The 13,250-nt window shown below is 50.5% G+C and overlaps 2 protein-coding genes across 3 annotated transcripts in view; one reads left to right on the forward strand and one right to left on the reverse strand.

Moving 5' to 3' along the window:
* ZNF81 (zinc finger protein 81) overlaps positions 1-13,250 on the reverse strand; it is a 352,185-nt gene that overhangs the window by 215,490 nt on the left and 123,445 nt on the right. The window lies entirely within an intron of this gene.
* Positions 318-13,250, forward strand: part of SYN1 (synapsin I) — a 47,762-nt gene continuing 34,829 nt past the window's right edge. For both annotated transcript variants that reach the window (XM_040632344.1, XM_040632346.1), the window contains exons 1-3: positions 318-694; positions 11,658-11,715; positions 11,821-11,912. In XM_040632344.1, the coding sequence (XP_040488278.1) occupies positions 318-694; positions 11,658-11,715; positions 11,821-11,912 (527 nt within the window). The remainder of the gene's footprint in view (positions 695-11,657; positions 11,716-11,820; positions 11,913-13,250) is intronic.

A 13,250-nucleotide genomic window follows, 5' to 3' on the forward strand; every position in this document is an offset into this window, starting at 1 on the left:
CCACCGCCTCCCCAGCACTGAAGGCGCGCTGACGTCACTCGCCGTTCCTCCCCAAACTCCCCTTCCCGGTCGCCTTGGTCGCGTCCGCGCCGCCGCCTGCCCAGCTGGACAGCACCACGAGGGGCGCGAGATAGGGGGGTACGGGCGCGACCATCCGCGCTGCGGCGGCGGCGACTCAGCGCTGCCTCAGTCTGCAGCGGGCAACCGAAGAGTCGCGTCGTGCCCGAGAGCGCAGCTGTGCTCCTGGGCCCCGCGCGGTCCGCCCCCGCGGCTCCTGACCAGACTGCTCCTAGGACCCCCTGCCCCGCGCCGCAGCCATGAACTACCTGCGGCGCCGCCTGTCGGACAGCAACTTCATGGCCAATCTGCCAAATGGGTACATGACAGACCTGCAGCGCCCGCAGCCGCCCCCGCCGCCGCCTGCTGCCCCCAGCCCCGGAGCCACGCCCGGTCCCGCGACTGCCACTGCCGAGAGGGCCTCCGGGTCCGCCCCTGTGGCCTCTCCGGCTGCCCCTAGTCCCGGGTCTTCGGGGGGTGGTGGCTTCTTCTCGTCGCTGTCCAACGCGGTCAAGCAGACCACGGCGGCCGCGGCGGCCACCTTCAGCGAGCAGGTGGGCGGCGGCTCTGGGGGCGCAGGTCGTGGGGGCGCTGCCGCCAGGGTGCTGCTGGTCATCGACGAGCCCCACACCGACTGGTAAGCCACTGCCGCGGACGTCTTCCCGCGGGCCTGGGTCCCCAGATGGTTCCACCAAGAGCACTTAGCAAGCACCGCTTGTGTGCCAGGCACCTGGCCCCCTAGCCCAAACCCTTTTCCTTTAAATTATTAAGGTGGGTGCTTCCTGTGTGCCCCGCCCTTGCCCCCCACCCGGCCCTCTCGATCCATACAGGGAGCAGTTATCGGGCGCCAGCTGTGTACCTCCTTCCTATATCCTGTGAGCATTCGGGAGCCTAATGTGCCTTGCCCTCCTCAACCCTCACCCCAAAGGCCTTGTCTTTTAATGGATCTTGTGAGCATTTATCAAGTACCTGAAGTGTGCCTTATCCGGGAGCCCTTCCCCAAAGCCTTGGGCTTCCATGAATTTTGTGAACATTCATTGAGAGCTTGCTATGTGTCTTGCCCCCTCAAACCTTGCCCTAAGGCCTTCTCTCTAATAGATCTTGCGAACATGTATCCCGAGTGTGGTATGTGCCCCATCCCAACCCTACTCCCCCAAAGACCTTTTAAGCTATTCAGTGAACATTGATTGCCTGCTGCGTATTCCATTACCTCTTCTCACTGAAAGTGTTGCCTTTAATGGATCCTGTGAGCCTTTATTGAATGCCTTCTGGGTGTCCCAACTCTACGTCCCCTCTCCAAGGGCTTATTTCTCCAAAGGATCTAGAAAGCATTTATTAAGTGTCTGGTGTATGCCCTATCTCCAAACCCCTTTCTCAAACATATTTTGCTCAAATGAGTCCCATGAGCATTTTTGAACCTTCTGTGTGTGACTCATCTTCAGACTCTCCCCCAAATCCTTTTCCTCCAGTGGATCTAGAAAGCATTTATTGAGTGCCTCATTTATCCTCCATTCTCAAGCTACTTCAAAGACCTTTCCTCTGGTGAGCCACCTAGCATTTATCGCCTGCCTGCCTGCCATGTGAGCCTTTTCTAAAGCTTCTTTCCTCCAGTGTATTCAGCAAGCATTTATCGAGTGCCTGCTATTTACCCCATCCCCATACCCTTTCCCCAGCGGCTTCAGTCTGCATGTGTTGAACACCTTCTGCATGAACCAACCTTAGACCTTCTCCATAAAGGCTTGCCTCCAGTTAATGCAGTGATCAAATATCTAACACTTGTTGTGTGCACCATTTCAATCCTCTTTCCAGAGGCCTTTTCTTTTTAATCACTCCTTGGAGCATTTGTGGAGTACCACTGTGTGCCTGATTCTGTGCCTTCTCCACAAAAGCCTTTCCTTTCATGGATGGAGAATCAAGCCTACGTAGATCAAGCTTCTGCATCCCCATTCCCCTTCCCTGAAGACTTTTCCTCCAATGGATCCAGTGATTGTATGCCCATCCCTAGCCCCCCTCCCACAAAGACCTTTCTTTTTAATGGATCCAGTGAGCATTTAGGTAGGTATTGTCTGCCAGGTGCTCAATTCTAACCACCTTCCCCCAAAGGCCTTTTCCTCCAGTGGCTCCTGTGAGCATTTATGGAGTGCCATTTGTGTGCTCTATGTTCACACCTTCTTCCCAAAGTCTTTCTTTTAGTGGACCCGGTAAGCATATATACAGTGCCTGCTGTGTGGAGGGAGTAGACACCCCTTCCTTACCCCTAGAAGAAACTGTGCAGGTCATTAAGCTTCTTTTGATAAATCTAGAGCCCAATTTATAAGGATTACCCCTTTTCTACTCCCCTCAGTGTCTAGGATTCCCTCTCCCAATCTTAAGTCTGTACCCCAAAAGGTCTTTCTTCTACCTAAGCCAGTAAACACTTACTTAGTTCCTACTATATAAGGGCCATCCTCAACGTCTTCTTTCCAAGTCTGAAAGTTGCTGCCCCATCTCAAGACCTCTCTCTCCAGGGGTCTACCTCAGCCTACATTTATTGAGTACCAGCTTTTTACTGGCAAGATCACCCCTCCCCCCAGGAGCCTTTATCCAGAAGCCTTTCTCTCTATTCAGAGCCATTTATTCATTCTACAGGTATTTATTGCTTAGTTTCCATGTGTCAGAGTGCGGGAGACATCCATTTAGCACTACTATATACTAGGAAGAACCCTCCTCCTTAAGTTCCCCTTCCTTCTAACCCCAACCACCAGCTGGATTCTCTATACCTTTTTCTCCATTCAACCCCACGATCCTTTAATGAGCACTTGTTGTATACTAAGGACCCCATATTGAATGCCTCTTTCCCTCCCCCTCTTGAAGCCCTAATTCCCCCTTCGACAATCTCCATCTGACCTTTGCCACTACGCAATGTGGAAAGCTCACAATGTACACCTACTGTATTCTGGCTAGGTCCCCTCCCCCACTTGGAAGCCATCTTCCCGACTGCTTCCCCCTCCCCCCAATTAATCCAAAAGCATTTTTCAATCTCTGACTGTATTCTTTTCAAACAACTACATCCCTCTTTTCTCCATCAATCTATAAAGCAGTTCCTTCACCAACACCCACTCACACAGGAGCCATCTTCTTGGCGAAATTTGCTCCACTGAAGTCAAAGAACCTTAATGGGGCCCCTGCTGTATATTGGTAACCACTCTCCTTTAGACTTCCCTTCCCACTCCTACACTCCAGGAAGTTTCTTTGCTGCATTTTCCTTTGTTCCAGCAAACATTTACTAATTATCTACCGAATACTGACAAGACCCTCCCCCTTTCCACAATTACAACTCCAGTGTTCTCCATTTTTTTTGAAGTTGTCTGGCAAGCATTTATTGAGCACCTGTTAAATTCAGTGAAAAAGTCTTCCCTTCCCCCTTCTGCATCTCAGAAACCCCCCTTTATCCCAGCAGCTGCTCTAGTCTTTTCTTCCAGTTGATCTAGCGAATGTTTATTTAGTGTCTACCATAGATGGGTGGGATGGACAAAGGGAGAGGGCCAGTGTGCGCACAGTGGGCTCAGGGTGGGGAACGGAGACCTCGGCATCACCTGCCTGCAGATACTAAGAGTACCATCCGAGCTCCGGGGATCTCAGCCTGGAATAAAGGAGGTGTTGTGCAAACTCCGTAATGGATAGTACACCTTGACAGAGTCTGACACCTTGTCCACCAAACCTCACCCCTCTCACTCTTTCCTGGGTCTCAAGTCCTCTTGTGGCTCACAGTTGCGAACTCCTAGTTGAGAATCATCTCCCTTTCTAGAGATAATTTAGCCCAGTGTTTAGTTCAAACCGTGGGTCACCTATTGGCTTGTGACCAGCATTTCATTTTCTTCATGCAGTAGTATAAACGAAAATAGAATCTAACAAGAATATATTACACTTAGTAAGTGGAATTATTACTATTTAGTGGAACCGTTACTCCAAGAAATATAATCAGTAACGTACGCCATATATTATATATGACATATGCTCTATCATACATTTGCTATATAATAGGTTTATAGTATATAATAATATAAACGTGTTTGTTTTTCTTCATCAAGCGGAATAAAATAGAATAGGAAATATCAGACTCCGTTGCACATAGTAAAAGTAATCATTTACTGAGACTTTCATTCCAATTATATATGTCTGTTTATGTACCTTCTAGGTGCAGATACACTTAGTATGTAATATGCAATAAATTATATGTTACATAAGCCATACTATATTATATTTGCTGTATAACATTAGAGGTGTCATATAATATATATTACATATATAGGATAGGTTATTATGTATCTATGTATATAGTGGGTTATATAAACTCTATCTCTTCTTGTGGCTTCTTTTCTTAGACTTCCCTGGAAGCAGGCCCTGAGACTCTGAGGTTTGTGTGCAGATTTATTGGGGAGAGCTCTTGGGACCAACACCTGTTGCGGGGGAGGAGTGAGGGAGGCAGGATTCAGCAGAGGGAAAGGTTGAGCTATGATGCAGCCACAACAGAAGCCTCAGCCAATCCTCTGGGGGAGCTCTGGAGCTAGGATGAACCTTCAGCGTTACCCTCATTGAGGTGGGGTATCCAGGCCTTTGTATTCTTACATCAGTCAATCATTAGGCACAGGCTGTCCCCCACCCCGGAAGGAGGCATAATCTTGGGAAAGGCAAATCCCTGCTGCAGAAAGCAATTCCCAGGGAGGGACAGCAGCGTGAGCCTTCAGCAGCGAATCTCCCCAGAAACTGGGAACTAGATATGAAGGCCTGAAGGTGAGCAGGGGTGGGGTTGGGGGGAGCCACGGTGAGGATCAGAGGCGAGTACCGAGTCCACTCCTTGTACTGCTCAGATTCAGTTACTTCTTCCAGTAAGTCCGCCCCATCTGGGCACAGCATTTCCAGGATTCCGGGATTGTAATTGGTCTGGTTTTCCGGGGGAGTCTTGAAAGAGCGCAGTTAGCGGGCTGAGCTACAGCCTCCGCTGCTGCCGTTGATGAAAGCGGCAGAAATAAATGATACGCATCATCTCCTTCTTCTGCCGTACAGTCGAGATCCCCCTCACCCTCAGCTAGTACCTCTCTTGGTCTCAGTGGCTTCCCTGATGAGTGATCCATTCAATCATCCTTGAGGGATCCCTGAGCCCTTGGTCCCCATGCCCTTCCCAGGCTGTGGCCGCCGTCCCTGTCCATTTCCCTGCAGAGTTGTGCAAGGAGTACCCACAGACGGCCAGGTGGATCGCCTGGGTGCCAAATATACTCCCGCCCGCTCCCGCTATGTAACAGCAGCCCTACCTTCTCCTGATGTTCAGGGTCACGTACCCCTGCGAAGACAGTGATTCATTCCTCTTGGTATCCATCGGCATGTGAAACATAGGTGTCCAGTCGGCATCCATAGCTTAGGATGTAACAGGATTCTTGCTGTGTCCCCTGGTAGCAGGGTTTCCCTTTGGAGAGCCAGGACCTCTAACCTTGCAGGGCCTTGAGGGAACGGGAAGCACACATTCCAAAAGTGGATCGCTGGGACTGATGGTAAGCTGGGCCTCTTCTGCTTTCACCTCCGAGCTCCCGGACCCAGGTATTCTACCTACTGGGAACACAGCACAAAGAACGGGCCGCTGATTTAGGGTGTTTTGGAGGATGGTGCCCCATTCTTTCGTGGTATCATGTCCAAGCTAGGGTCTTAGCTGTGGCTGCAAGTTGTTCCAGGCCAACAGCTTCTGGGTGGTGTGGTGTACAACGTCATCCGTTGACTCCATGGTCACGGGCCCACCGTGGCACCTGCTTTGCTGTCAAGCGTATCCTTCAGTTTGATGTAGCGTCATGAGGGATCTCACACTGGTGGGTCGCACACTGTGTAAGCCCTTGGGCACTGATATGGCCGTGGCCCTGCAGTCAGGAAAGGCAACCCCCCATGTAGAATAGTCCAGTCAAAATGACTCATTAAAGTCTTTCCAGGGGGGAAGGGACCCAAAGGAGTCAGCGTGCCACAAAGTGGCTGGTTGGGCTTCTTAAGGGACGGTGCCATGTCACGGGCTCAACGTTGGTCTCTGTTGCTGGAAGACTGGACATTTAGCAATAATGCCACAGGCCCCACTTACAGCCTCTCTCTCTGCTCCCCTCGCCACTTCATTCATGTGCCCGTCTGCTGGCTCTGGGGTGGCTGACTTGAGAGGCCGGCTGACATCATCGGGCTGACTCATTCTGTCTACCTGGTTGTTTAGCACCACTTCCATTGTGGATGCTGTCGGGTGGGTGTTAACACACAATGCAAAGATCTTCACTCCTCACTTTTTGCCCACCCTCCTGTCCACCTACATTTCTGTGTCCCACACCGCCTTGTCCCGATCTTCTGTTTTTAAGGTTTTATTTAAATTCCCATTAGTTAACACACAGTGTAGTATTAGTTTCAGGTCTACAATATAGTGATTCAACACTTCCGTACATCACCCAGTGCTCACCCCCTATTTCACCCATCCCCCACCCCCACCCCCTCCCCTCTGGTACGCATCAGTTTGTTCTCTGTAGTTAAGAGTCTGTTTCTTGGTTTGCCTCTCTCTCTCTCTCACTTCGCTCATTTGTTTTGTTTCTGAAATTCCACCTATGAGTGAAATCACGTGGTATTTGTCTTTCTCCGACGGACTTGTTTCGCTTAGCGTCATACCCCTTGTCCTGATCTCTGAATATTTTTCCTTCAAGGCTGCTGATCAGCCAAGCCATCCACCACTGCCCATCAGTGAATATGTATTCTAATCTTGGGCCATTTCCCTTTCCCTATTAAGTAGATTACCGGGGGGGCATAGCCCAAAGCTCTGCCCATTGGGAGCTCTGCCACTGTCTTTCAGGACCAGTCCGCGCGGGGCTGTAGGGCAGCCACTGTCCCTTTTTGGCTTCTCCCCCCACATACCAAGCCGGTCCATGTGTGAACCAGGCTTAGGCTTTCTCTTCCACTGGTTGTAAGGGGTCCCCTCGGTGAGCGGAGGCAGGCATCAGTGTGGGTGATACAGGCATCTGGACTACCTGCTCAAGCAGCTTGCTCAGTCCTCTTTGAGCTTGATCCCAGCTGCTGGGTCCATCTGACATTATTACTTGGTGGGCCTGGCAGGACCCAGCTCACGAGGGGAACCCGGATGCACAATCACTCGGGGCCCCATAGTCAAGCATTCTGTCTCTTCCAGAGCCCAGTATTGCACCAGGAAGCGTTTCTCAAGAGTCATGTCAGTCTCTGCTGCAGATGGCCTGGCCTTGCTCCAGAACCCCAAGGGCCTCCCACTCAAACTTCCAATAAGCTCCATGCTGCATCTTTTCCCACTACTGACTTATCCGGTATCATAGGATCTGCCAGGTCATATGGCCCGAGTCGAAGGACTGCTTGCCCCACAGTCCGGACCTGCTGCAGGGCCCTTTCTGCTCTGGCCCCCATTCAGGGATGGCGGCCTTATGTTGCACCTGAAATATAAAGCAGAGCAGTATCTCCAGGTGTGCAATAGGCTGCCTCTCGAACCTGAAGACGCCTACCGAGTATTGTGCATTTTTCCTCATGGCGGGAGGTGTGAGATGCAATGCTTTGCCCTGTTATTTGGAGGGACTGTCCTGGGCCTGCCTTGGACCACTGTATCCCTAAAACGTTCACTAATGTGGCAAGCCCCCAAGGCTTTGTAGGGTTGATCTCCTCCCCTCTGGAGTGCACGCGTCTTATCAGGACAAGGTGCTACTCATCTCTCGCTCATCTTGCCCAATCAATATGATGTCCCTGATGTAGTGGTCCGGTGTGATATTCTGTGGGATGTCCAGATGGCTCAGTGCCTTTGGACCATATGATGACACAGGGTGAGAAAGACAGCATTGGCCTATGGCAAGACCATCAACAAATATTGTGTGAGCGTGAAATGTTGCCGATCCTGTTTTCTGACCAGAATAGAAAAGAGTGCGTTCACTAAGTCAGCGGCCACCTGCTGTCCCTGAGGTCTGCTCCAGCCATGGCAGCCTGTCCAGTATAGCTGCTTGCCTTGGGGACACTTCTTGGTCAAGCTTGCAGGAGTCTATGAACATTCTCCAGGAGCCAAACTGGTCAATTCAGTGGGAGAAAAGATGGGACGAACACCCCTGCATCTTTTAGATCTTTCAAAGTAGCTCTAGTTTCCACCATCACCCTTGGGATATGTATAATATTAGCTTTGATTTGCTGATTTGATCAGGGGAGGGGTGTGTAGTTCCAGAAGTATCCATTTGGATTTCCCCACTACAATAGCTCTTACCCCACAAGCCAAGGAACCCACGGAGGGGTTTTGACAACTACAGATATGTCCATTTTAATTATGCATTTGCAGACTGGGGCAGGGACCACGGGGTGGACCTATGGACCCAGTGGACCCACTGCGAACGGGACCTGGGACAGGACTTCGTTTACCACCTTACCCCTGGTGTGCATCTCAGCGTGGCTGGTGCCACTCTTACCAGCATATTCCTTATTGATTTTGTAAGTTGGGTAAACCCTCTGGACCTTCCCTAGAACAGAGTCAGCTGATGAACTGCTTAGGCTTACGTAGTGTATCTTCTCTAACAGGTCTGCTTCTTTGAGTCCTTTGATCCTTTCTTCCGCAGGCTGCCATGGAAGATTTGACATTTCTGCTTCAGTTGGTGTGGACCGCTGTTTTCTCCAAGCTTCCGCAAGTCACCCAATATTGTATCAGCAACATCTCCTAGGGTCCTGGCCAGGGTTTTAAGTTCTGGGTCCTGGGAGACTGTTCCAACTTCATGTTCCACCTCCTTGGTCCATTGTCCTTGGGGCCCAGGTTCACGCATACTTTTACAGCTCCTGTCAGTACATATTGGCCAGACTTTTCAGCTTCTGTGTCATGTTTCTTTCCTTCCTTTGCGAGCTTAGAACCTCCCCAATCAGGTGTGCTAGGATTTGACCCAGCTTATTGATCTGGTTGCTAAGGGGCGGGGGTAGGTTCTGAAAGGGGCAAGCATTGTTTGATAAAGCACTTGCTTCATTCAGTGCCTCTGTATGACCTTCGAGCACAGGGAAGGTCTATATTCTCACAAGGAGGAGGGGGCTACTTCCGCAGGCCCAGTGGGTTCAGGTGAATCAATACGTTCGAGGTGTTACATGCATCTTCCCAGATATCCCTACCCCAGGTCTAAGGGCTTCACTCTTGTCCTATTAAGGCCCTGATCATAGCATAGGAGATGTGCTAGGCCTGAGAATTCAACCTTCTCTGAAGTTTTGCTACACTTAGATTATGCCCTAAGCCCCTGGTCCTCCCCCCTGTATTCCCCCCAGTTGCATAAGATTGGGGTTTCCTTAAATGTAGCCAAGGGAGTCTTCTGGCTTTCACATTTTGCTTTGGATTAGAGATTACTCACCCTGAGCATGTCAGATCTTTCTTCAGCTAATCAATGGCATTTAACAAAAAGTCACCCGCATCTGCTTCCCATTTCCCTCATGCCTCTCAAGTCCCAGGGATATTTCACCAACTGGTGCATTCCCTTCCCCCAGTAACTCATTCCAGTTCACCATCAGTAAAAGTTACTGCTGCCCCCACACCCCAGGGGCCCACCCTGTAATTCTCACACTCGTGAGAATGAACTCCACGCTGCATCTTTTCCCACACTGACATGTCCAGTATCATGGAATCTGCCGGATCGTATGATTCAAGGGGCATCCTGCTGGTACCACAGCGCGCAGACTGGCTGCTGAGTGCTTTATGCAGCGACAGCATGGTGGGGGCTCCCCATGCTCCACCCCCCACAAATGATGGTTCCTCATTGCCTGCTGGCTGCTGGGTGCCCCGATTCCAGAACGGCGTGAGAGTCTCTTTTGTGGTTTGCCATCTCTGGCACACTGGTTTAGGTTGCGTTCTCTGGAAACAGATTTTGAGGCAGGCATCTGTATGCGGGAGGCTTGCGGGGGAGGGCCTTTAGGATCAATGCCTGTAAGGAGGGCAGGGTCGGGCAGGGGGGAAGCTGGTCCACAGTGCAGCTGCGGCAGAGGCCTCGGCTGATCCTAGGGGGACCTCGGGGGGTGGGATGGTCCCTTAGAGTCAGCCTATACTGAGGCAAAGAGGCCAGCCTTTGCACTCGCTCAGAGACCACATATAAGACTTGGGCTGCCTGAGTAGGTATGACGTTGGCCAAGGTGGTTCTCTGTGGGAGAAGACAGTTCCCAGTGGGACATGACCCTCAGCTGCGAACGGCTGACATTCGGGGTGCACCAGCCGTGAAGAGGACATCTGAGCAGAGAGCCACAGTATTCACTGTAACTTACGGTCAAAAGAGTTTGAAATATGGGGCGCCTAGGTGGCTCAGTCAGTGAAGCATCAGCCTTTGGCTCAGGTCATGGTCCCAGGGTCCTGGGATCCAGCCCTACATGGGTCTCCCTGCTCAGCGGGGAGCCTGCTTCTCCCCCTTCTGCCCACTCATGCTCTCTGTCTCTCTCTGTCTCTCTCTCTCTCAAATAAATAAATAAAATCTTTTTTTAAGTTTGAAATACAATGATAGAGTCTACACTCATCATTATTTTATAAATGAAAAATGTGCAGGTCTCAGAGAAATTCTCTTCCAACACTTGTGGGGGGACAGTGTCAGTAACGGAGTGTGTGCGAGGTGGGGGGAGGGAGAAAGAGGGAGAGGAGAGGAGAAAATGGCTGTGCTTGGGGTCTTTGGGGTTCGTGGGTGAAGTCGCTAGGGCCTGTTTGTGCTGCGCGGCTGTGTCAGAGGCAAGCCTGGGAGTGGCTCCTCTCCTCATGCCTCTTGTATGAGAAACCTGACTGGAGGTGAGCTTCTGTGTGGGGAGAAGCCTGCCAGCTAGGAATCCTGGGCTGGGGAGAGGATGCCTCTGGAAAGCAAGCCCAGCTGGGGCCTGGCCCAGGGACGGTGACCGCGCATTCATGCTACATCTGCTGCTCCTACCCCCTCTTCCCTCCTATGGCTCCCCCTGGCCCTCAGCGCATCCCTCCCCGCCGCCGTCATTGCTGGCCCTGGGGCTTGCGTAGAACCACCGCCAGCCCGCCCCCCTCGATCTGCTCCCCCTTTTTTATATAGCTGCCCACCCACAGTTGTGCCCCTCACAGCGCACAGCCACGCGTGGACAAGTCTGATCCTCCATGGAAAGGGCCAGAAAGCAGAGAAGTGGTTCGGGCTGCACAAGCAGACACAGGCAACTGAGACACACCCGGCAACGCTTCATACATATGTATTCTCTACGGGTTTTTGTGTTTTTTTGTGTTTTTTTGTGTTTTTGGCCATTTACGAGCCTCCTTTGCAATTCCAGAGTACTTACGAAGCCCTCCTCATCTGGCACAACTTGTCAAACACATTTATGGTAGCGGTGTGAGGGGCAGACCACGCTCTGGGGAATGCCTGCCTGCCGTGTGTGGTTTGAGGACTTAGTTCAGCGTTCACAGTGTCCTCTGACTTTTACACACCTCCGTGAGCCATCACAACAGACCGTATTGTACCCAAAGACTTGTTGAGCTTTGCAAAGTGTTTCAACAAGCACAAAGCACTTTATGGCTCTGAAGGGGCGAAACGGTCAAAGGACTGGCCTGGGTTTTGTCTTCCTGAGATTGATGGCTGTGCTCTGCTTTTTCTCTCCAGGGCGAAATACTTCAAAGGGAAAAAGATCCATGGAGAAATTGACATTAAAGTAGAACAGGTTAGTTGGGGCAGATGGACCTGGGGGTCAGCCGTCCAGACCGAAAACTGGATGGTCATTTTTGTGTGATGTGGGTGAATCACCGATTTTTTTTCTCCTTCCTAGGCTGAATTCTCTGATCTCAACCTCGTGGCTCACGCCAACGGTGGATTCTCTGTGGACATGGAAGTTCTTCGGAATGGGGTGAAGGTCATGCGGTAAGTAGACAGAGGTTAACTTGGTGTTATGGGGGGGGGCACAAGGACTCCCTTAGAGCTGAGGGAGAGGCCCCCACCTCCCCACCCATCCTTTTGTGAGCAAGAACTTGGGTGTATTACAATAGCCAAAGTATGGAAACAACGTAAGTGCCCATTAGTGAGTGAATGGATAAAGAAGATGTGGTCTGTATACACTATGAAATATTATTCAGCCACGAGAGAGAAGGAAATCCTGCCATTTGCAACAACGTGAAAGGACCTTGAGGACATTATGCTAAGTAAGATAAATCAGATGGAAAAGGACGACTACTGTAGGATATCTCTTGTCTATGGAATCTAAAAAAGCCAAAGTCGTAAAAACAGGGAGTGAAATGGTGGTTACCAGGGGCTGAGGGGTGGTAGAATAGAAGAGATGTTTAGGGGCACCTGGGTGGCTCAGTCGGTTAAGCATCTGCCTTCGGCTCAGGTCATGACCTCAGGTTGCTGGGATCCAGCTCCCTGCTCAGTGGGGAGTCTGCTTGTCCTTTTCCCTCTCCCCGTGCCCCTCCCCCTGCTCGTGTTCTGTCTCTCTCTCAAAATAAATAAATAAAATCTTTAAAAAGATAGAAGAGATGTTTAAGGGTATAAACTTGCAACTGGAAGATAAGTCCTAGAGATCTAATGCACAGTATAGTGAATATAGACAACGATATTGTATCATAATTATCAAACTTACTAAGAGACCAGATCTTAATTATTCTCACTGACAAAAAGGAAATGATAATTATGTGGCACGATAGAAGTGCTAAATAATGCTACAATGGCGATCCTATTACAATATGTAAGTGTGTCTAATTGCCGTGTTTTACGCCTTAAACTTACACAATGTTATATGTCAATTTAAAAAGAAATTAGGGGGGCGCCTGGGTGGCTCAGTCAGTTAAGCGTCTGCCTTCAGCTCAGGGCATGATCCCGGGGTCCTGGGATCGAGCCCTGCATCGGGCTCCCTGCTCAGCGGTGAGCCTGCTTCTCCCTCTGCCTCTGCTGCTCCCCCTGCTTGTGCTCGCTCTCAGTCAAATACATAAATAAAATCTTAAAAATAAAATAAAATGAAATAAAATTAGGTACAGAATGTGGGAAGATAGCTTCTCTTCTGCAGAGCCAAGGATCCTAGCAGACCACAAGCCAAACTTTTCAGTTATTAAATCAGCAGCTATTTCTTGAGCATCTGCTGTATGCCAGTTGGTGCCCTTAGCATTTTACATCCAACAAATATTTATTGAACACCTATTGTGCACCAGGACCTCTTGTACATGCTGAGGACCGGGCAGTTAACAAAACCGACCCCCAATAAGAGCG

This window comes from Ursus maritimus (genome assembly GCF_017311325.1).
Source record: "Ursus maritimus isolate PB19 chromosome X unlocalized genomic scaffold, ASM1731132v1 scaffold_X1, whole genome shotgun sequence".
NCBI lineage: Eukaryota > Metazoa > Chordata > Mammalia > Carnivora > Ursidae > Ursus > Ursus maritimus.